General features: G+C 46.4%; 2 protein-coding genes across 4 annotated transcripts in view; one reads left to right on the top strand and one right to left on the bottom strand.

Moving 5' to 3' along the window:
* The window catches only part of CYFIP2 (cytoplasmic FMR1 interacting protein 2), a 123316-nt gene that overhangs the window by 42640 nt on the left and 56027 nt on the right, over positions 1-24649 (bottom strand). For all 3 annotated transcript variants that reach the window (XM_027605133.2, XM_027605134.1, XM_027605132.2), the window contains 5 exons: positions 22655-22731; positions 21146-21254; positions 18989-19108; positions 13327-13526; positions 11633-11720 (listed from right to left, as the gene is read on the bottom strand). In XM_027605133.2, coding sequence (XP_027460934.1) covers positions 11633-11720; positions 13327-13526; positions 18989-19108; positions 21146-21254; positions 22655-22731 — 594 coding nt within the window. The remainder of the gene's footprint in view (positions 1-11632; positions 11721-13326; positions 13527-18988; positions 19109-21145; positions 21255-22654; positions 22732-24649) is intronic.
* FNDC9 (fibronectin type III domain containing 9) lies at positions 6634-11502 on the top strand. The gene is made up of 2 exons (XM_027605135.2): positions 6634-6850; positions 8890-11502. Exon 2 carries the CDS (start codon positions 8897-8899, stop codon positions 9611-9613), a length of 717 nt encoding a protein of 238 aa, XP_027460936.1. The 5' UTR covers positions 6634-6850; positions 8890-8896; the 3' UTR covers positions 9614-11502.

The following is a 24649-nucleotide window of genomic DNA, read 5'->3' on the forward strand; positions in this document are numbered from 1 at the left end:
GCTCTCTCTCTATCTCTGTGTCTCAAATGAATAAATAAAATCTTAAAAAAAAAAAAAAAAGAGTTGGGCGCGTAACCAGCCAAGCCACCCACGTGCCCCTGGGTGTTGGAAGTTTAGATGAGATAACACATATATAAAGCCCTATGTGTGGTGCCTGGCACACTGGATGCACTCACTGCAATTAATATTCCTTCATTTGATAATTTGGTAAGTGAAGACGAAGAAAATACAGATTCTTGGTCAATATCCCCCAGCAGCATTGGCTACAGTCACAGTTCTCTGAATGTGGAGAGGGGAGTGCATGCGTGGGGTACAATTTTACACAACACATGGCATGTCCCACGTGGGGATGGGACAGAGATCATAATAGCTGGGACTAGCTGATGGAACACATCAAAAATGCAGATTGTGCTCCATATTGACAACACTCTAAAAATGGGAGCTGTCCAACAGACTGTGTTGTTGGACTGCCAGTGTCCCAGTGGAGGCTGAGAAACAGTGTTGCTAGAAGGGAGGCCGGCCTGCGCCCAAGGTTGGATAGATGTGCTTACTCCCCTTCAGAGCCCCTGGCTGCTGTGCTGGCTTCCCCGGAGCCCCTCCTTAGCAGTCTTAACCTTCACTCCCACCCGAGGAGCTTCCAGGACCAAGTCTTCCTTAACACGTGTGGCGAGTGCAAATAAAAATATATTCCGGTAGATGGAAACTGTTCAGCAGCCTCCCCGGTTCTGGGCTGAGAAGGAGAATAATTTTGGGATCGTTTTACCACACACACACAGGGGTGTAAAGAATTCCTCTTACACACCCGCTCAGGGCACAGAAGAGGCCTCTTGTTGAGGTGCCGACATCAGGCTTGGATTTTGGTCAAGACCAGAAATTTAGGTCTCCGGTGATGGCCCACACTCAGGAAGGATCAGCATGAAATGAGCAGAATTCAAGTCCCCCTAAGTGAATAAGCTCCCCTGACTCCCCCCTCAACCCCCAAAATATACCAGAGCCATGCAAGAGGAAGCACACAGGCATGTTGCAAAGTGCATGCACACACACACACCCCCGCAGGGCACCCATCTGACCTGCTGGCTCAATAGGAGGCTGGGCCCTATTGAGAAAATGTGGGAATATGGGAGCCTGGCCATTTTCTGAGGTTTGGCAAAGAAAAACAGGAAGGCAACAGGACTTGAGACATTGGAAACTTGATACACATCTCTTACACCGAACTGATCTTGCTGACTCACATAAAATCCAACTGGCCTGCCTTACAAACTAATCATGTACCCTATTTAGGATTTCTCACTTCAAATCAAGCTTGTTTAAATCCATAATGCACAAAATAGCTAACTTTGTGAGATCTCAAGAAATAATCCTGATTCAGAAACTAGAACCGTATTTTTAATATGTGACATAGATGTGCATTTTTATTTTATTATTTTTTTAAAAGGCAGGACAGTATTTTAAGGAGAGAAGATAAGGTGAGTTTGATCTGGCAGATCCTGGGCGCTGTAATGTATTATTATATGGATTAAAAAAAAAAAAAAACCTCTGGTAATGTATACATCACATAAAAGTGACCATTTTTATCATTTGTAAGTGTTGTATATGGACTTTTAAGTCCTCAGGGCTCTACCTCTCACTGATAGTAAACTCAGCCAGCCCCTCCAAACAAGGCCTGTTTATTTGGCAAACTGAATTTGCAAGCAATCTACATCTCTGCTTTCTGGAATCACAATCCCTGTTTTCAGAGATCCTAAGAGGAGTTAAAACTGTTTCTAATTTCCTATATTAGTTACAATTTCTCTAATGTTCCTTGAGTAATCCGAATCCCATCAGCCCAGGGACACAAACACGGCCCCCTAATTCAGGTTAAATTCAGGCTGTAGCTCAACTCTCTGAAATCCCTGCAGGGCAAGAAGACTGAGAAGTGAATAAAACTGCAATGCAGGCCTTGTGGGGAGAGCCCACAGGCTAAAATGGGTTAAAGGACTTGATAAACCCTGAGGTACAGTTTCAAGTGCATCAGTATAGCTTGCTGATGTTTCTGTCTGTCCCTTCTTGATACGTGGTGAGCCGTAGGCTGGGTCTCCAACATCTGGGGCCCTTCCTGGGCTTCTCAGCTCAGAGGTCGAAAAATCCAAGGCAATTGTTCTAGAGACCTCAAGAGTTGATGCTCCTCCTTTTCTTGTCTCATGAATAAAGACAAGAGGAGAAGGCAAGAGGGAGAACAGGAACCGAACTTCTGTTCAGTGGTATCGTACCAGTGCTATAATACCTAGAGATGCTAAAAGTTTTGGAAGAAACCGATGTCATCACTTTTGAAATAACCTGTACCCGTACGATGAGACACAAGTCTATAATGCTGCTCAGCTTACGGATAATTCCTTCATCACTACCCAGGTGTATCCATTTTCTGTGGCAACTATAACAAATGACCACAAATCTAGTAAAACAGCAGAAATACATTCTCTCATAGTTCTGGAAGCCAGAAGCCAAACCAGTATGACTGAGCTAAGATCAAGGCGTCAACAGGGCCACACCTCCTCCAGAGGCTGGAGGGGAGACCCCATTCCTTGTCTCTTCCAGCTCCTGATGGCTGGTTGCAGCCCACCTCCCTCCAATCTCCTGAGATGTGTGTAACCTCCTTCTGCCTCCCTCTTACAAGGACACTTGTGATATAGCATTTAGGACCCATCCTGGTAATCTAGGATAATCTTCCCATCTCATGGTTCTTCACTTACATCTACAAAAGCCCTTTTTCAGATAAAGTAATATTTCCAGGTTATAAGATTAGGACCTGATATCTTTAAGGGGCATTATCAGCCTCCCACACCAGGTAAGGCAAGGTACAAGCACCCCCATTTAGCAGAGGTGGAATCTAAGTGAAAAGAAACATGAAATGCTGAAATGCTATTTCACCAGCGGAGCCAGTGGCGCTGATGGTGGTCTTGTCGGTGGGGCTGACGCAGATATCCCTGGGCAGGCCACAGTGGGAAGTGCCGGTAGCAAGGCATGGACCCAGCTGAGATGTACTCAGCTGGATGCAGCAAAGCACTGGGCTCTAGGTCTTACAGACTATGACTTAAAGGAGAAAGCACTGCAAGAGTGTGATGAATTTCCCTGAGGTCAAATCATGGCTTAGACGGGGGCATCATTTAGCTAGTGATGACCACGCGTTTAAAACTTAGGCTCATATATTAGTTTCAATTGCTGGACCAGTTGTGAGACATTTTTTGACACTGAGTGTTGCCTCTAACCCGCAGTGACAAAGCTCTGGGTCAGGGGTACGTGGACTCTAGACTCTAGGGCAGGGAGAGGAAATAGTCGCTGAATACGTTTCTCCAGATGTACTTGATGGTTTCCCTGCTTCTGCTGGCTGCATTCCGGTGGTTGGATGGTCTCTCTGAGGTCTTTTAGTTCCTTGTCCGTTCCCATCATTCTGGAATCCACTAAACTGTGAAGTCCCATCTCTACTTCTCCAGGGAAGCTGAGCAAAGGTGAGTGTTCCTGCTGACTTGCCCTGATGGAAGAATGGCGCAGGAGAGGAGCAGCGAGTCAGGGAGGCTGGCCAGGAGCTCCAGCTCTAAGGACCACAGACCAGGAGGTGGCACAGCTCTGCCAAACCCCACTTCATGATGATGGTCAAGGTAATAAGCCGCTGTGAGCCTCAGTTTCCCCCTTTGCACAATGGTGATAGGAGCCTACCTCAAAGAGTTGTTGCCTGGGTAAAGTGACAAAGCACAGGTTCTCAGTGCTTATTGCTGAGTTGTAAGGTTTGACTGCTATCTTTGGGCTTTCTGTATTCTATAATTTATATACAATGAGCACATATATTTTTTTAAACAACAAAGCTGTTTTACAAAAGAAAAAAAAAAAAAAAGAAGGAAGGAAGCATCCCGTAGGGTGCAAACCTTCCCCATTACAACTCCTGGATGAAGCTACAGTCAACTCGGGAATGGTTCTAGTCCACGGACCTTGACTTCTGAAGAGTAATGGCTGTTCCTAGGCCCAGCACTTACAGAGAGAGGCTCATCTCATGCTCCAAAACTATTAGACAGAGATTCTTGGTATTAACCATGGGATAGAAAAGTGAGGGGACCTGCCAAGGCTATACAGGCAGGATTTGAACCCAGCCTTGGGGTTTTAGGGCCTGCACTCTGAAGGACTACCTTCTCCTGGGTGCCGGTCAGCTTTGGGGCCTAGGAATGCCCCAGGAATGCCCTCACATCATCCCTTTGCTGCCACCTTCAGGAAGGGCTGATCTCTGGCAATAATTTACCAGCAGTACAAGCCAATCAGGGCCTTCCCGGGCTGCCAGCTGAAGAGGCTTCAGCTTGGATACCCTGGAGGAGGGTTCTCCCTGAAGGGGGAGAGAGAGTGAGTCTGGCTGGGATGTGATCTCCTGTGGCAAGTGCTCCGGGAAGATTCATCTCACGCCCTGAGGGCTGCCCTGGCTCCCCTGGGTGCTTGCTGGTGGATGGTGATGGCCCAAAGGGGCAGGACGCACCCAGCACTTTGAGTCGGGGACCTGGTTTCCACCCCGGCTTTGCCACTAATCAGTTGGATGGCCTGAGGAATGCCATCCCCTTTCTTGGGATCTGGGAAATAGGAAGGCTTCCAGGCCTCACGCGCATTCTCTCAGTGTCTCAACTTCTCAAATAAAGAGCTTAGTGTTAAAAATGGCATCCAGGAGCATTAAAAATAAATTCCCATTTTATGTGGCAAAGGCTTGAGTTCGATCTCGTCGCTCCACAGGCCTCCTGAGTCTGGTATTTTTATTTCCCTCAAAATAACCTTTTCAAAAGGCACCTGCAAACTACCACACTGGCCTTTCTGTGGAGAGGACACGTTTATGTTCGGCAGGGAGCTGCCATTAGCACACATCACAGCAGAGTTTAGACAGGCCCCCGGGAAGACCTGATGCCATGGGAAAGCCACAGAGCAAGTGTCTAATCAAGGGACATCCCGAGATGCCAAGCCTCACAGAGACCCTTGGCCAGGGGAGGGTCTGTGGCTCACTAGGAAACTCTTCATAACTTTTTGATTATCACTCATGTGAATCACAAGGAGACTTTCATGGGTTCACTTGGATACTTTGGCCAAGAACCAAGAAGAGAAAAAACACCTGACTTTTAAAAGTACATAATTTGTGTAAAATAATTCAGGTCTAAATCTGTCTGCACTGGAGCTGCTATCACCAATTTCCACAAACTTGGTGGCGGAAGATGACAGAACTTTATTCTCTTTATATTTCAGACATGCTCTGTGATGGCCCCAATAGTGATGGCAACAAATTCTTTCAAGGTTGAGGGGACCAGGAAGCGGCAGAATCTCGGAGGGAGATACACCTTTGTGGGAAATGGAAGCAGAGTTAGGATTCCTCAAAGAAAAGGAACTTTGGGGACCATCCAATCCAGGAATAGTAAGCAGTTTCCACTTCCCGTGTCAACCCCAAGTGATGGATTGATCAGCAGTTTCTTGGGATGCTTGTGTTTCTGAGCCCAAGTTGAAGGAGTGCTGTATTAGTTTTCCCTGAGCCACTGTACCAAATTACCAAAAACACGGTGTCTTTATACCATAATAGCTCGCATTTCTGGAGGCTGAAGCCTCAGCTCAAGGTGCTGGCAGGGCCACGCTCCCTCTGAAGGCTCCAGGGTAGACTCCTTCTTTGCATCTTCCAGCTCCAGGTGGTACCTGGTGCTCCTTGGTTATGGCAGCATCATTCCAACCTCTGCCTCTGTCTTTACGTGTCCCTCTGCGTATAAACCTCCCTCTCCTTTGTCTTATAAGACACCGGTCAGGCGCCTGGGTGGCTCAGTTGGTTAAGAGACTGCCTTCAGCTCAGGTTATGATCCTCGAGTCCCGGGATCGAGTCCTGCATTGGGTTCCCTGCTTGGTGGGGAGTCTGCTTCTCCCTCTGACCCTCCGCTCTCTCATGCCCTCTTTCTCTCTCATTCTCTCTCTCTCAAATAAATAAATAAAATCTTAAAAAAAAAAAAAGACACCAGTCATCGGATTTAGGGCTCCCCTTAAATCTAGCATGATATCATTTCAAGATCTTTACCTAATTCAATGTATAAAGATCCTATTTCCAAATAAGGTCACACTCTGGGGTTCTGGGTAGACCAGAATTTTGGTGGACACTCAGATCAACCCAGTGCCAGTGCTGTGACGGTTCAGCAAGCCTGACATGGGCTCAGGACTGAGCAGGGGCAGTACTCCTGCTTTCCATCTGCCATCCCTATCTAGCCCAAGCCCAGAGCTTTATAGATGATGGAATTGAGGCCCAGAGAATAAAAGACTCCTGACCAGGGTCATGTAAATAGAGAATTCCACAGGAGACAAGAATGAAGAAAGAAGGTGATATAGAGGTGGGGTAGGGGTGGGATGGCTTGGGATAAAATTATTTTAATTGTGGGATAACTGAGAAGGGCATCTTTGCATTTGACCATCGTCCAAAGAGGGTCTAGATGGGGCAAAAAACGATCACCAGCCAATTAGAGAGAAAATCTGGCAGCCTTGGAAGAATTAGTACCTCTGAGGATCAGTTTGCAGGACTGTTTGCCTTTTTTTGGCCAAAGGAATGAGAGCTCCGCTCAGTGGGCAAAATCCTTTCCAGACTGGTCCCTGAGAGCATCGTGCGTACAGATGCCTGCTGGTTGCCATGGTGAATGATGCTGATCTGAAGAAATGAATAACGTGAGCGTTGGGGGCGACAGTGGGATTACTCAGACAGTGGCGAGAGAGGCATCAAGGAGAGCCCAGAGCAGAGGAGGGGAGAAGGCTCCATTCCTTCAGCTTTGGTCCACTCTGTCTCTGCCTCTGCAGGCTGCGTTCTAACCAGATCCACCGCGAGCATCAGGTAAGGGACATAAATGGCTCTTCTTGGAAATGGAAATGGTTTTTCCTTTCACACTCTGCTTGGCGGAGGGCCAGGCAATGGCAATATGAATAGATAAAAATAGGGGGAATTTAGAAACAGAAGCAGAGAAAGAAAAGCAAATAAGGGAGACTGATCTGGTCCCCAAAGCTGAAGATGCTGCCACAGTGTCTTGCCAGAAAGCTCTTAAAAATGTCTGCTGTAGAGAACTCAGTCTGCAAAGACAGCCAGCAGCAGAGGCGAAGCAAACAGGAGAAAATATTTAAGAGAAAAAAAAACCCTAGGATTCCTGATCACCCCTGATGGAAGGGCTTTACAAAGGCCATTGCCTCTGTATTATAAGAAATGAATTAAGCTCTTCTCATTGTGGTCAGAAGTGTGTTTATAGGGATGGGTGGGGTGGAGTGGATGGGGGAGGTCATGAGAAGGGAGACTGACGAAGGGGGCGCAAACAGTCTCCTTTGCAATGACCTCCCCCGGAGGGGTCTGAGCACACCTGTCTTGTCCCTTTCATTCCCCATGTTTCTGGGAAGAAATTTCCAACCAAACTGAAGGGAACTCTTCCCCTTCCTGAGTATTTCAGTTCACTGTCATCCTTAGAGAAGAAAAACAAGGATTGAAAAATCGCTCAGTGCTGTGCATCTTTCTGCAGCCCACCTCCTCTAGGGAAACGGCCATGAAAATAGAAGGTCGGAGGGGGGCAGGGAGGAGAGAGCGCAGCTTGTAACAGAAATCAGTTTGGCTTCACATCCAGTTCAGGTTAAAATCTGGCTGATGGGTTTCTACTGGGTCATTAAAATCTAAAATGCAGGCTTCTGCATTTCACGTGAGACAGGAAGGGCAGAGAACAGGGCTGGGTGAGACCCGTACATGAACAGACACACAGGCTGAATGAACATGGCTGCCCCTCATTTTTAGATCAGGGGAAATTCAGTGGAGGGGAAACTCTCTCTCTCAAAGAGATAGCATTTGAGAGAAACTAAAAAGCTTGAAGATGGTGCTTTCTTACCAAAGTGGGAGCGCTGCTAATCTGAAGAGGGCTAATTTGATTTGTGGAAAAACAGCAACTGGGTCTTAGTGCCAGCACCTCATTTTGCAATAACGTGCTGTAACTAAACCCAGCAGCCTTGCATTTGGAAATGTAGCAGTTAAGTGGCTTTGAGTCTACCTATTAGCTGAGTGACCTCAGACTGCTTATCTGTAAAATGGGGATCTAGCTCAGAGGGCCTGATGAAGATTAAGGGAACTTTATTACGGTATGTGAGCATCTAGCATGACACATACTAGATGTGACATAGCAACCACTCACTAACTGTTGGTGATTACTATCATTATTAACACTCACAGTACCAGGGGTATTAAATAGCAGCGTTTATGCTGGTATTAGGAGCTGATTGCCTTGACCTACACAACTAATTTCCTGGGTACCTTCAGCCTTGAACAAACAAACAAAGAAACAAAACATGAGCAGAGGCTTTGGGGAGAAATCAGCTGCCAAGGAGTGATGACGCAAATCTCCTCTCACGGGCAACAGAACTGGGAGGCTAAAAAAGCAGTGGGCAGAATGTTCTAGATGACTGAGCTCACAGCACTGCGAGCAGAAGGTCCAGAAGGGATATTGTAGGTGACATAATTGTCTGACTTGGAGGTCGCAGAGCCGTGGTGACTCATGTGGGCACATTAATCGGGTTATCTCATTTCTTTTATGGCCTTTCTTCGTTTTTTAAAGGCTTGGAAACAATGTTGTATCTGAGGGATCGGAGCCAGGGCAGGATGAGGCTGGGGGACATCAGGCCTGCAGGACACAGGCTGTGACACGAGACAGCCCTGATGTGAACCTGTGTTCTGTTATCTCTCAGCTATGCCTTCGCTGAGTAACGGAACCTCTTTGCCCTCCATTTCCTTGTAAAACAGGGGCAATCTTAGTCCCCGTCGTGAATGCTCAATATACGGTGGTTATGAATATCGTACGTAAATGCTTCAATAGGGGATGTCATTTTCCACTTTGATTCTGGTTCTAGAATCAGGATGAACATCGAGGTTGGGAACGTTTCTCATACAGGAGCCATCATTTCCTGGTCGTCCTCAGAGCCCTGCCTGGAGGACTATTACCATATTATGTACAGGCCCAACTGGAACAGCATCTTCTCCGGCTATCTGCGCTACAGCTTCCACCACGAGGAGAAGGTGCCCCGAACAATCAGCTCCGTGGTGCTGGAACACCTCGCGCCTTCCACTCTCTACTTCCTGTGCATCAGCTGCAAGAAGGCTGCCTTCCCCTACAGGCACTACTGCACCATGTTCCATACCCTGGATAAGAGTCCACTGGCAGCCGGGAGCTCCCTGGTGGACCCCCAAATCTCCCTGTGGGTGTTGATGGCCATTCTACTGGCCTGCTTCACAGCCGTCTTAGCTTTCATCTGCCTCCAGTTCTGGTGCATCCGTTGCCACGAGCCTCGATGGTCTTACCGAGCCGGCCACATGGAGGAAGCCAATGGGTTGGTGAGATGGCCAGAGGAGGCCCCTGCGCTTGGGCAGAGAGAGGAAGACCTGCAAGGGCTCCCCCTGGTGGAAATGCCACGCAAGAACTCCGGCGCTGAAGCAGAACCAGAAGCCGAAGGGGAAGCCAACGAGGATGATGCAGCTGACCAGGATGCCGCCAATCAGGATGTTCCTGACGTGGGTGCCTTGCTGAGGGGCGGTGGTGGTGATCATCCTGCCGTGCTGCCTCATTTTAGGGAGTGAGACGTAGGGAGGAGGCAGCCCGTGCGTCGTGTAGCTTAAAGCCCTCCATACAGTAGATCTTTTGTAAAAATGTGTCCCTAGACCACCCATTTGCCTCCCCTCAACTGTCAGTGCTCTTGTGGATCATCCGGGTTGGATGAAGGCCCTATGACAAAGCTTCTCAAGCTGGAAAGCATATACCCCCCACGGTATGCCAAAGGGGAAACATGGTGTCTCTCAGGAGTGTCCATTTAAGGGAGCCCAGTTAAGAATGAAAAACATTATTTTAATGTTAAAACAAACAGGAATATATTATGGTATAGAAAGCAAAATTTGCATGACTTAATAAAACACAGTACTTTGAGGAAACTTTTGAGTTGAAAATGGGCTCTCCCGGTTATGCATTCAGTCAGCTGAGGCAGACGTCCAGTCCCCTCTGCTGTTGGGGGGACTATTTTGGAAAGATTGAGAAGCCTTGCTTCACAGTGTTTTCCAGCTTTCGGGCAATCACATACCATCTCGTACCCCATCTCTATTTTGTTTAAACCACAGACTATCTTTACTATTATTAACAATATTTTTCTTTAAATTGACTCATTTTTAAAACTTAAACTTATTTTAAAAGACAGACTTATATGACTCCATAAATGAAAAACCAGCACCCTCCTGCTATAAGTAGAAGAGACATAAGAATAAATATAATGAAAACAAAATAACATTAAGTTTGACTTAGATTCACTTAGATTGCCTACTAAAGACTCTGAGCTTAAGGTCTGCTCTCTTAGCTTCCAGGAAAAAGGAAAATGGAAAGGAGAAGGTATTAAAGACATATAAGCATCAACATAAATGTGTCTTTCTCCTTGTTATAATCACAAGGTTTGTAAGAGACTTGGAAAGGGAGGTGTTGTTCTTGCTTTGGAGTCAGAGTCATTCAATGACATGTCTGAACTATCCGAAATGCTGGCTCAGAGTGTCCCTTGTGTTGAGAAAGCTGCCTTGACCAGACTGGCTGTCCTGGAGAGGACATCTACACTGTCCCAGCATCATCCCAAGACCTTCCAAGCCCACCTGTAGGCCCAAGTGGTGGGAGCTCATTGGTTCACCACACTTCCCAATCTTGGGCTCCCCAAACTGGAGGAGTACCTTTTCTTATATGCATTCAGTGGTTCTTCTGAGTCCATCTGTGCTTACTTTTTTAAAATGGGGTCAAAGGTAGCCATTTCAATTCTATCACAAAGAAGAATGCTGGCTTTGTTGTGGACACGTTTCGCTCTTACAGTGGCATACTTCCCCTTCAAACCCACAGGGTAAGAGGTAGATCTCCTACATCTATCATAGTGTTGGTGAGACTCTGTGAACACTGCCCCCTGTCCCCACCATGGGTGTAGAAATTCGAGGAGGGGAGAGATGATGTCCGATTTAATCTCTGATATATCCCCAGCATGCAGAATCTAGCCCCATGTCTGGCTTATCGTGGGCGCTTCATAAATGTCTGTTTAATGAATGGCAAAGGATGGAAGGTCTAGAACAGGGCACCATCTGGGAGGCCTGGTTAGTGTCAGGATGTGTATTGGGAACAAAGCGGCAAAGAGATGGGAAAAGACCTGTCTCTCGGCTCTAGCTCCAGCCCTCTGGGATTTCCTTCAAAACTCCACCTTCCCAATTGCTTCCTGCTGGCAAAACGCTTGCCTTTCTGGAACACAAAATCCCAGAATCACACGACCATACTGCAATGAATCAACTGAGCAACAGGAGGAGAGAGGATGAAGATGAGAAGCCCCACGCACCTATGTCCCTGCTCACCTCAGTGAAATCCCCCCAACTAATTCCCACCCAAGAACCACCCCTGCCAGGTCTGCTTCACCCCCATCCTGGCTAGCTGTGCACAAATAAAGATGAATATACTCGCAGTTGTTTCTGCCTGGATCTCCCTGCTGTCTCTCTATCTCTGCACCTTTTTACTTTTCTGATTTGGGGAACACTTTTCTAATTGCCTTTGCTCACTAGTCTTAGGAGTAGGACACAGGCAGGACTACTCACCTTGGATCCATAGAGGTAATAAGGCTGGACGTTGGCGGGCTTATCTCTTTGCGGTTCTTGGGTGAAAGGAATGGCAGTTCGAACAAAACTAGTGGAGGAAAAGAGAAGGGGCGGTAGTTAACTGGGTCCTGAGAGCATTCTTCACGGGACACAACCCAGCTGGAGCCCTTCCTGACCAGGTGCAACCTCAGTGTTTCTAGGTGGTTGTCTATAAAGGTACTAAACTCTTATGACATACACCCATTCATTCACCTCCTGTCTCCTTCCCATAGGTGGGAAAACCATAGTCCAGATTCCCAGGCTAGCCTCTGGGCTATGGCTGCTCACAAGGACAGTAGGCAAGAAAGACAACTGGCTGGACCTGCAAATGGCCTTCTCTGGGGCTCTGATCCTTCCCCCCGCCCCACCCAGGTTGGCTTCTTAAGAGCAGCGTTCCACAAACTCTTTCTGTAAAGGCCCAGATAGCAAGTATTCTCAGCTTTGCAAGCCAGATTGTCTCTGTCACCATTACTCAACTGTGCTGGTAGCGTGAAGCGCCCATAAATAACTGTAGATGAATGAGCATGGCTGGGTTCCAGTAAAACTTTACGAATTTCAAATGATTTTTCACTTGTCATCAAACTATAATTTTTTGGATTTTTTCCCCCAACCATTCAAAAACGTCAATAGCATTTTTTGCTCCTGGGTTGTACAGAGACAGTTGGCAACAAGATGTGGCTTGTGGGTGATGGCCTGCAGACCTCTGCTCAAGAGGATTCAAAGTCCCAGATCTTTACAGAACCAAAAGTCTGTCTTGCTAAACGTGTGGAATCAGGCTCATGTGTGGTTTCCTCCCAGGTCCTTCTATTCATTCAGCACACATTTATTTAATACTATAATGTATTAAATTATAGTATTGAGCCAGGCCCTGAGGGTACCGAGAGGACCGGTAAACACACGCATGTTTGTGTAACCTAGTGTACTTGTTTTGTGGGTGAACACATCTCCCATCCTCCATCAGGTTTTGAACTTCTGTGAGGATAAGGGATTAGGTCTTGTCCTCACCTCGGTGGCTGACGCAGGGCTGTGTGCACCCTGCAGGAGACATTCGCCACTTTGTCATGCGTGCGTGTGCCTATTTTGCACAAACGTATTCATGTATGTGGATATTGTCATAAAAGTACCATCTGCTCATAAAGCACCATGCATGCTCCTAGGTTGGACTATGGAGTAGCGCACAGCCAGCTCCTGCTTCCTTCTGGGTCCTGCGCTATCTTTCATGGCACCGCTTCTTCCCATCGGCTCCACCCTCACCACGTACTCTCGGCTCCTTGGAGACTCTGTCTGGAATATTCTTCTCCTGTCTTTTCACCTTATTTACTCCTATTTATCCTTCACATCTCTGCTCAAGCATTACTTGTCAGAGGAGGAAGCCTCTCTTGAGGTTCCCATCACTTCCCAGGCTGGATCAGGTGGTGGTGTTTTTCTCTCTCATGACTGGGGCTTTCCTCCATCTGCAGATTCACTCTTTCCATTTTTCACCAGCATCCTCCTTGCCTGAAGGCTCTCAGAGGCAGGCTTGTTCATGGTGGCATCCCCGCCTCCAGCACAGAGCCTCCAGCCAGGAGGGACTCCACAAGACACCTGTTACAGGAAGGAACCCCTTCCCTGGCCCCCAGCCCACCCCAGCCCCCTCTGCACAGGGACTCCCTTACCGGTTGGTGGACCCGTTGTAGCAGTAGTTGGGGAGGAAGTCGAAGTTCAGCTCCCAGAAGACATGCAGGGTGATGCGGCCGTAGGGGGCGGACACGTTGTGATTGGCCTCCCGGAACATGGCGTCGAAGCTGTCCAGGGTCATGTGCTTACACAGCAGCCGGTGTGTGAGCCGGTTGATCTCCAGCAGCCACTCCAGCTCCTGCCAGAGAGAGCCCACGGCTGCTGAGGACGTACACATACACCTCACACGCACCCCACGTGCCCCGCTTCATCTTACAGATTCCTTTCATGTGGGCGAGAGCCCCTCAGACAAGCTCCCGACTGCCGACGTGGAGACTAGGCTCCCGCGGTGGCATGTGACAACATGCCCTTCTTCAGAGGAGGAATTCCCAGATTGTGCGGAGGAAAGCTGCGTACCTGCTCTGAGAAGGGGGCCACAGACCATGTATGATTGCCCTGTCTGGACCCCCTTGGGTGGAGAGCATGCCTGCTTGCTTTCCAGTCTCCATACTGGTGAGGAGAAAGCTTGCTTCTCAGTGTTGCAAGTAAACAAAAGGAAGGTGTGACTGGCTGTCACGAGAGCTGTCTCGGCTGTGCAGAGAGCCATCCTGAGAGTTATCACTCGCGAAGGCCTTACTACTAGGTCAGACCACATGAAACTACTGGTTTTCAGGTTAAACACCATTGAATATGAGTAGTTTCATGTGATTCAATTTAATATACGCCGAACTGTATCCTCAGCACTTAATGTGTCTTAACTCATTTAATGCTCAAAAAAACCCTTATTTTATGCATTAGAGACACTGAGGCTTGGAGAAGTTGAATCACTTGACTCCAAATCCAGGAAGTTGAGCTCCAAAGTCCATATTCTTAACCGTTGTATACTATAGGAATTTTAAAACTAGCTGGGGGCAGAATGCCCCCTCCTTTGGATTCCTCCTGGGTCTGCCAGTCACCGGGTTGCTTACATGTTGGCAAAGGTGCAGCTGAAAGCCACGGACCGAGGACTCACGTGAGCTGTGGGCCTTGACTGCTGGGAACCCTACCTTCAGGCAGAGAATGGGACCAAAGTGGACAATATGCAGACACAACAGGTCACTGCATTTGTTGGCAAGTAAAAGGAGAGTGAAACCCTTTGGGCTGGCTTTAGTCCCTTGCTGTGCTACTATGAAAAAGAATCAAAGCACAGCCTTGTGCAGAGAGAGAAGCCATTCCTCTTTGTGATGCTCTAGGACACTCCCATATTGTTGTGGTCAAGCCCTCTTTTGAGATGGGTACAACGGCCCCTGTTTCATACAGGGGACAGATGAGGCTCAGAGGGTGAAGTAACTTGCCTAAAGTCACACAGGGAATATAGAACACAGTTCAGTGTGTGATCCCAGGTCTTCTGACGTCAAGTCACGCATTTGGGCCTCTATAATAGAGTTGCCTGGACTAAAGAAGCAATTTGCTAAGAGAGCCCCTTGAACAGTAATGATGATCAAAGTAAAGATGGTCTGACAATATAAAAACTCCACGAATGCTGGCAAGGGCAGTTGACCAGAGGGCGGCCAGGAGGTGGGACAGCCAGAGGGCCAGCTTTAATGGCTGGGAGAGTGAGCTCAGGTGTCTACAGTCAGTCATAGGGTGCAGTCCCACACCAGGGAATCAATTTTACTCTCATCAGCCACAAGGCATCCCTCACGCCAGTTGGGGCCTAGAGTGTGGCCAGGTGGAGGCCCCAGACCATGCTTCCAATTTTGGAGCTTTGTTTTTCTGAAACTCAGATGCTATGGCTCTAAATTGGGGGTGCAGAAGTAGATCGAAGCTTGCAAACTTCAGTGGCTGCAGAGGCCAGCCAGCTCAGGGAAGAGACGCAGGCAGGAGCAGGAGGGACTCCTAGAGCTGGGCTGTCTGTGGCAAAATGTCTGCCCAGAGACGGGGGAGCTGCTACTTAACTCCATAGAGTTGTTGCCTCCTCAGAATGGGCTCAGTGATGACAGAGCTCACAGTCTTTCAAAAGAAGGTCGAAATCTGGATTTTAATTCTGGAATGGCAGCTGGAAGAATAAGTTTCCAGTCATTGTGCACCATGAAGTAAACAAAGGGCAGAAATACCGAATCACCTCTCTGCTTCTGTCTCTTAGGGCCTACCCAGGTGGACTATTAACTTTGTGCCCATTCACTTTGGATGGGTAAAAAAATGAATTAAATAAAATAAATGGAATAAATGCCAATGATTTTATTTCTAAGCTCCCTGAGTCCCATGGCACACTGAGGTGCCATGTTACCAAGAAGATAACTGCAAGCAAAAAACCAGGGAATGTTCTGTGATTTTAACAGTCTCACAAATGTGTGTCGGCATTTATAGGGAGACCGAAGGAGGGAGTTCTCAACGCTGCTGATGTGGGGCTGCTGGAAACGCAGGTCCACTTCTCCTGCCATCCTGCCATACAACCGTACCAAGGTTTCTGACAGGTAATCCAAGCCCTGTTTTGGCCTCAGCCAGGTTATTCCAGTCTTCAAATCATAAGAGGGCACTTGCCTCTGGGATGCAGAGCTCAGTGCATCAAGCTTGGCGCAGGTTGAAAAGGCCTTGTGAGTGGTTCTGGTGCCTTCTGAGAGGGTCTCAGTTTTCTACAGTAGAGTTGGTTTACTGGGGGCAACGTAGAGAAGCAGAACTGGGGAAATAAAACACCTAACAGGGCAACTTCTGTGAAGGAGTGGAAAGAGCTCTTGGATGGGGACCAGAAAAGCTGAGTGTCAGCCACACCGGACTGCTCACCAGCTCTGTGGCCCCAGGCAGGTGAGAAGACCAGGGGTCTCAAAGTCAGGTGCAGCGGGGCATGGAAGGTCCCACACGGGAATAAGGTGCACCAGTGAGGCTGGCGGCAAGCTGAAGAGAGTGCAGCCGGGATGACTGGATCATCTAGTCATTTCTAGACGATCGCTGCCATCTGGAATGGCTGGTGTGGTGTTGCCAAAGCTTCTGCAGTTTTATTCAAATTCTTCCAAATGTTAAATGTTGGCTCAAAATTTCAAATGTGTTCTGCAGCCTAAACAAAACACAGCCTGCAAGCTGCCAGCCCTCAAATTCAGCATCAGATCTCTCCGAGAATCTGTTTGCTCAGCTGTGTCGGGTGAGGACGGCTGACTTAAGAAATCTCTGCCACCCTCCCAGCTTGGCATCATCAAGCCGCCTTCCCATCTCAGAACAGAGTTTCCAAGGTGGAGGGAAGGGCTGAAGGGAGCAGATTCCTCGGGCTGTTTCTCAGAAGAGGCAGAAGCTTCTCAGCCAAGGCCAGTAGGGCCTCTCCCACAGGAGAGAGCATCCCTGGGGTCTCCTCTTCATGGGCTTTACAGGGAGTGCCTGCTCTCCTGGGGGTTGCCGCCCTCACCTGATAAACACGGGCAGTCACCGCTTGTTTTGATTTTGTTCTTAACTAAAAGAACATTCAGTGCCTTTCAAGGGATGGGAAGAGGTCATGGACACCCACACACACCCCAGACCAGTTTTTCCATGAGATATGCTCATTCATTACTGGACAGCTAGAAGTTACAGATAAACAACAAAGATGAAAACAAAAATCCCATCACTGCTAACATTCTGGCATAAACAAAGAAAAATCTATTCCTTTTTCTTCCTTCCTTCCAAGAAAAATCTACTTCTTAAAATAGATCTCCCAGAACATGTGCTATATGATAGTCTCCTAAAGTAACTGACCTAGGACTTAGGTGGGTAGCTGGGGGCAAGTCCCCACAGGAAATGCTGCTGAAAATTCACCCTGAGAATGTCTCACTGTAGCCCAAAATTTTTATGCTCCTCTCATCTTTTTTCCTTTCTTTTTCTCATTTTTTTCATAAGCTATTATTTATTAAGTGCAAGTCATCCTTATAAAAACGTTATACTATGATTTCTAATATTCCTCCATCATGTAGATGGGAAAATGAACTTGTAGAAGTTAAGTAACTGGCCAAAATTGCCGCCTGGTAAGTGGCAGGGCCAAGACTAGGACCCAAGGTCTTTCTGACTCTAGAGCCCTAGTCCCTAGTCACTTTTTTTCTTTTCTAACCCCTTTGTCCATTTAAAAAAATACTTTTTTTTTATTTTGAAATAATTTTAGACTTACTTTTCTGTAAGTGAAAAAGTAGAGTTCCTGCATATCCTTGACCCAATTTCCCCAATGTTAACAGCTTACATAACCATGGCATAATTATCAAAAGTAGGAAATTAACGTTGGTCCCATTCTATTAACTAAATGACACACTTACTCAGATTTCACCAGATTCTCCACGAGGGTCCTTTTTTCTGTTCTATGATTCAATTTGGAATCCCACATTGCCTTTAGTTGTCATTCTTCTTAGTCTTTTTTCAATCACTAACATTTTCAGTCTTTGTCTTTTATGATCTGGATGCTTTTGAAAAGTATCATTCCTTTTTTTAATGCCATTTAATTGGGGTTTATCTGATATTTTCTCAGGATTAAATTGAGAACATGCATTTCGGCAAGAATACCACAGAAGAATACCAGCAGGGGTTACATTAATATATATTATTACTGGTGTTGTTGACCTTTGATGCTTGGTTAAGATGGTGTTCCCACTGTAAAGTTACTAATCTTCCTTTTGGAGTTAATAAATATCTTGAAGGAGATAGTTTGAGACTATGCAAGAATCCTGCTGCTTCTTAGTTGTGTTTTTTTTTTTTTAAATTTCTGGTAATTTTTAAAATTGTGGTCAAATATATGTAACAGAAAACTTACCACTGACACCATTTTTAAGTGTATGGTTCTGTGGCGTTCAGTTCATTCACATGACTGTGCTACCATCATCACCGTCCATCTCCAGAACCTAATTTCCCTCAACCAAAACTCCATACATCAATTCCCTCGTCCCCGGTAATCACCATCCCACTTTCTGTCTCTATGAATGTGACTACTTTAGAGACCTCGTAATAAGAGGAGCCATAAAATATTCTTCTCAAAGGTCTGCCTACTAATTTTAGCATCCATTGCTGGATTTTGCCCAAAACTGTCACTGTGGCATTTTAATGGTGATTTTCTATTTCTCTCATTTCTTCTACTCATCTGCTTTTGAAAGCATTAAAGTCTTCCTTTGATTCACATCAGGACTGGTCAATCAAGTTTATTCTAATTCTTGGAGAGGAAGAGTTAGCAGAGAGTAGCTCAAATTGCTGTTTACTAGAAGGGAGCAGGCCTACTCCCTGCTTGTGTATCAGGACCAAAGACATAGTTTCCAGGTCCCAGTGCAAAATGGAAATGTGGGGACCCTCGTTAAAAAATTAAGAATTTCAAGATGGCAATGGCAGAGAATTAAACCCAGCACGGAGCCCTTCTGGGCCCTATACTGCACATCCACGATGCCCACCCTGTCGTGCAACCTTCCCTAGCTTCTCAGGACCTTCCCTGTACTTGCTCAGCTCTGTGGTAACCCAAAGGACAAGCAACTGTGCCCCAGGGTTGACCATGTCAGAGATCTCAAGGCAATCAAGAAGAGGGTAAGATCACTCATTCTTTTTTTTTTTTTTACCTGCTCCATTCAGTTGGGAAGAGACTCACTGCTTCTCTTTAACCAGCTCAGTACTAAGCTAACAACACCTCCAACTAGGCCTCAGGTCTAAGGACTCCCAGATCAGAACTCCCACGGGCCCCCAGTCTCTTACCACAATGGAAGTCAGGTCCTCACTCTCGAAGCGGCTGATGGCCTGGTCCAAGGATTTATACATGGCGGCTGAGATGCGCTGGGTGATGAGTCTGTTCAAGTCAATTGATCTACCCAACAACTACATGGAAGAGACGGAGAGAAAAGTTACTTAAGGTTCTCATAGGCACATGACAACTAAATGCAATGCACTGATAAGAAATTGGATTAAAAGCAAAAGGACATTACTGGGACAAATGAGGACTCTATGCAGAAAACAGTATTGTTAAATTTCCTGAGTATGATCATTCTATCTTGATTATGAGAGAATGTCCTCATTCTTAGGAGATACATGCTGATGTATTCATGGGTAAAGTGTCATGACGTCTGCGACTTACTCTCAAACAGGTGAGAAAAAGAGTACATATATTTAAAACGTATATATAATTTAATGTTACATATATATGTATTGTTATAAATTATTTACACATACTATATCTTTATATACTACATATATTTACTATTTACGTATTAATTTACTATTTATATACCACTTACTATATGTTATATTTATAATATATATACTATACACTACTTATATATTTATATACTATTTACCTATACTTTATATATTTACACACACACATATTCATATACTGCACTTTGTTAGGTGCCCAAGGATTATTCTTAACTATTTTTTTTACTGTATTTGCAAGAAAGAAAAAATATGCATATGAGAAAGTAAAGCAAATGTGGTACTATATTAATGATCACAAATCTGCCTGTAGAGTATATATATGTTCATTGTGTTATTCTTTCAACTTAAGTTTGAAATATAAGAAGTTGAGGAAAAACAGGATTCATCCAGCCTGTAGGAAAAGGCTCAGGACAGGCTCCGGCACCCCATGCAATGTTGACATCCTAAATTTAGCTATGAGGTCCTTCCCACATCGGTCCCGTGCCCCACCAATCACAAGAGGGTAGCAGCTCCCTCAGCAAGGGCCTACTGCGTGCCTTTATGGGGATCAGTACAGAAGCACGAGAATGAAGGACTGGATGGAAAACAGAACTTATGCTAATTTCCACCAGGGCACACACGTGTGGGCATTATCACAGATGTGATGCAAATAGCAATAAACATTTATTGAGTACCTGCTGTGTGCATTGTACTTTGCTAGGTGTCCAAGGATTATTCTTAACTATTTTACTTCTTTTTCTATCTCCCTTTTGGGAGATTTTCTACCAACTGACTAGGATCCCTGGCAGCTACCTTGTGCACACATGGAGCCCTCAGTATTTAATGTCCTGTGGCTAATTCTGGCTGCATCAGTAACTGATGGCTGTAATTTCCTGAGAGGCTGGAGGAAAAGCACTGAGCTCCTGCTGTTGAGAGATGAAGATGTTCTTTTCTCTCTCATTATTCTCCATTTCCCTTTGATTTCTCATGGTAATGAAAATGCCCAGGGTTTCCAGGGTAACCCCTTCCTCTTCACCTGGGGCACTTCTCAGCCGTGGCCCTTCACCTGGGTCTTCCCTACAAACACCGTGGCCCACACACCAAGCGCAGAGGTCACGGCATAAAGGCCATACCAGCTTCAAGTGGCTGATAGCGTGGTGTAGGAGTCAGGTGGCTGGAGCATCTCGTATTTTGCCTGCCTGGCTCACACTAACATTTTTAAGCAGGGATCTGTGTCTGAGCTCCTGGCAGCATTTATTGCCGCTACATCTGGGGTCAAATGTGAACAAAAAGCAACTCCACAAAAACACACTAATTTCTAGCGTGGGTTTAGTGGACATGCTTCATTTCAAAGCACGAAGCAGCCCGCCTTCACTTAGACCAGCATGAGGGCCCTGCTCAGGAACAGTTACCCATTTCTGAGCGGCAGTCCCCATGGAAGGAAGTGAGCCATGGCTTATGACAAGAGGACAAAGGCTTTGGTGGCCACGACTCCCCAGAGGCAAGCTGCAGGTGGACTGAGAAGCCTAGAAATTGAACCACAGGATGCCAATGCCTCTTTATTGCTTATAAGATTCCGAGGCTGGGCTACACTCATGCTCAGAAGTCCACATGGGCGGCACGCAGGGCGGAGAGTATGCAGTCCTGATCTCCAATCTCCCCGCTAACTTCACGGCTACTCTCTAGCCAGTTCCACCTGCCCTCTGGCTTTCTTCACCGCACCTGCACGTGTCTCTGTTTCAGCAATGTTTCGTAGCGGTTGGACGGTGGATACGGAATGATGACTCCATAATTCTTACACTCGGCCCTAAAACGTTTATCCAACAGGACACTGCAAGGAATAAAAGTTACATAAGGCCAGTAAACATAACTGGGGATGGTTTTCAAATACCCAGCCCCATCTATTTCAGACCAGAGGATCTACAGAGTTTGTGTATATAGCATATTTGAAATGATAATCATCTTAGAGACACTGGAAGCCTAGCTCACTGTTAAAACGGCATCCTATTCAACCCAGACACTTGCTAAGTGACTACTTTGTGGAAGGCTGTGTAATCTGCGTTTTCCCTGAAAGTACATCCTTTGTACTTTCGATCATCAAGAGCCATTCACTTCATTTAATACGCATTCTGTGTTAACAGAGACCGGTGCGTTCTGATGTCACCTCCTACTTGAAATCTGTCAGAGCAATTCTAGCTGTCAAAGCAAAATGAAGGAAATTCTCTGTGTGGAAAGAAAAGTAATTTATGACAGTTAAGTAACTATTCTTGACATTGTTGGTTTGTACATTTAGATTTCCAATAAGAAGATAGATACCTATTTTGAGGTTTTTCTTGACCAGTACTGTTATGGGTTCTTGAAACCCAGGAATTTACTCAATCAACACATACTAGCACTACCAACAAGCCTCCAACACTTGACAAGTGTCTTACCCCAACTGCTTCACCGGTCTCCTATCTGGCCTTTATATACCTATTCTTGCTCACCACCAATCCATTCTTCACATTTTTGTTTTTAATAAGGGCAAATTTTTAAAAATAAAAATTGAATCCAGTTCCTGTCATACTTTTGATATCATCCTGTGGTATTCGATTCCTCCTAGGGAAATGCCTACAAGCCCCATCATCTGAGCCCTGCCTACCTCTCCAGCTTTATCGTGCAACTTGTCTCCTCTTGTGGTCTGTGGACAAGGCATTTACATGCACTGATTCACATTAATGGTCTCAACTGTCCTATGGAATAGGCATGCTGTCAGTACAATACTTCTGCCCCAGGGACTTTGCACAAGCATTTCCTTTGCCTGCAATTTCCCGACCCATCCTTCACTTAGTTTTATTTAATGCCTATCAACTTCAGGTAAGAGCTCAAATGTTAGTTTCTCAGGACAGCCTTTCCAGTTTCTCACCCCAAAGACTAGTGCAGGTTTAACTGTCATAGATTTCCATACTCCCATGAATGTTTCCCTCACGGGGAGCATGCAACCTCCCTTGCCACTGTGCTCTCATCAGTTTGTATTAACGTCTGATATCCCTCCTAGACTGTGAGCTCCATGAGGGGCAACACCAAACCTGCCTATTTTCCTTTCTCCTATATTTTAGCACCCAGTCCAGGCCCATGGAATCACTCAAATTTCCTTAGGGGCTAAAGAAGAGAGGTTTTACGATAGGAAACCATGTCTCACAGGTGGCAGGCTACGAACGTTTGTTGCTCACAGCCCCGGGACCCTCGTACCTGCCAGCCATGGCTTTGTAGTAGGCAAAGATCTGGTCCGCCAGCTTGTAGACAAACTGATCAAAGCACAGGTTCACCTGGGGACACGGAAGCAGGAATGTCAGTGGTGCATCTCTAGCTTTAGCACAGAAAGCGCACACAGCTGCAAGGGGTCAGCTGGGCAGTATTGTGTGCTGTGGGGCAAGATACTTCGAGTAGCAAAAAAAGAAGATCCTGTGGTTAAGTAAGTTAAGAAGTTTAATCCCTCGTTCTCAAGGCCCTTAGTTAGGCACAGAGAAGGCCAAGTTCAAAAAGCTGTTGAGGAACCTTGATGTTCCAAGGTGGCCCGCCCAGGGGGAAGGCAAGATAGCTCTTCATATCCTGCAATTGCTCACATCATTCCACCCACCCTCTTCCCTGCTAGACTTTCTCATCTTTTCCTTTCATTTTATTTGCCCTTCCTTGACAAAGGAAGAAGTTGATGGTGCTTGGAAACTGAAAAATCTTTTTTTTTTTTTCCAAACTTAGCTTAGAAACCTTTGGTTCTTAATGAATATGGGATCATCTTGCCATTTCAGTGTCTCATCACATGGGTGGCAGACCATGAGGCTTAGGTAAGAAGTTCATGTCAGACAATGGATCAAAACCAAACTGTCCACCGAGGACAAGAAACAGCCGAGGGTGGGGCTTTAATGACCTGGGGATGTGGTGGTGGCAGGGCGCCGTGGGACTTCAAAGGGAACAGAGCATATTTAGGTGACTGATATTCCATGCTTCCCTCACCAAATTCGCAGCTGTGGAAGGTTAATTCTTTATCTGAAGAGCTCCCGTATCTTTGATTTTACACGCCAAATGTTATTCTGAACATACAACACAGAGCTATGTGCAGTTCTGCCCTCATTTGCAGATGACCAAGGCCTCTGCTCTGGAATTCATGCTTCAAGGGCCCCCACTGGGCCTTCCTCCAGTTGAAGAACATGCAGAGTCAAGGTGGGGGTGCCCACTAGTCATACCCTAAGCTCCCCTTCTGGAACCAGCCTTGAGTATCCTTGCCCCAAGAGCCCAAGCCCCTTCCAGGCCTGTCTGGTATTTTCCCTGGGATCATCCCTGAGGGTGGACTGCACAGCAGGTGTATGCACCTCTAGGGTTGAGGTTTAGCTAAGGGGTCACTGTTTGTGGGCAGTGGTGGCAGACACAACTGGGTATCCACACACATACACACGAGGCCCTTCATCGTGCAGAACAGAGTTGGGCGATGGGGAGAGAAACGGGGCAGGTCACAACTTGTGGGTCTCGATGTATACTTTGGCCCCATGCCCTCAAATGTTACCCAGGGCCTGGCTGTGTGCTTTCTTTCCATTTATTTTAAAAATCTCACTTGGCCACATGACACCCTAGATTTGTTTTGTTTTCAACCTGTTGGAGAACACAAGTATATGAGATCTTGTCAGAACATGGAGTTGTCAAAGCTGAGATGCAACCAGTTCACTTGTCTCCTAGAATCTCTCTTCCCAAGTCTGTGCTCAGGAGAAGAGATCTGTGTTGGGGTCCACCAAGGTCTTCAAATCCCATAGAAATCGGAGGGTAGAGGAGGCAAGCAGCATCTCTACTAGCTTTTCTTGCTAATCCTAAAATGTCATGTCTTTCCTTTATAAATAAGAATTTTATATTTCTATGATATTTTTACCTAATTGGCCTCAGTCTGTATTTATAGACCCCATGCAATTAAGCAGAACCCGGACTATCATTCCAGATCCCAGAAGGCAAAACTGAGAAACTGCGGTAGCCACCACTCCCATTGGCCTCATGCAGGTGCCAGGATTGTACTTCCTTGCTCCTCTCTGAAAAGGAGGTGCAGGCACGTGACTTGCTTTGACCAATGACACGTGTCATTTCCAGGTGGAAGCTTGAAGTACCAGTAACACCTCCCCCTGCCATGGCAATTAGTGAATGTTCCACATGGGTCCCAAATTGAAGACTACATGGACCAGAGCCCCCAACCCACCCATAAGGGAG

This window comes from Zalophus californianus, chromosome 5, assembly GCF_009762305.2.
Source record: "Zalophus californianus isolate mZalCal1 chromosome 5, mZalCal1.pri.v2, whole genome shotgun sequence".
In the NCBI taxonomy this organism is placed as follows: Eukaryota; Metazoa; Chordata; class Mammalia; order Carnivora; family Otariidae; genus Zalophus; species Zalophus californianus.

What these genes read in the sequence shown, in the direction of transcription:
- FNDC9 (XM_027605135.2), top strand. Translation starts at nt 8,897, where the DNA reads ATGAACATCGAGGTTGGGAACGTTTCTCATACAGGAGCCATCATTTCC.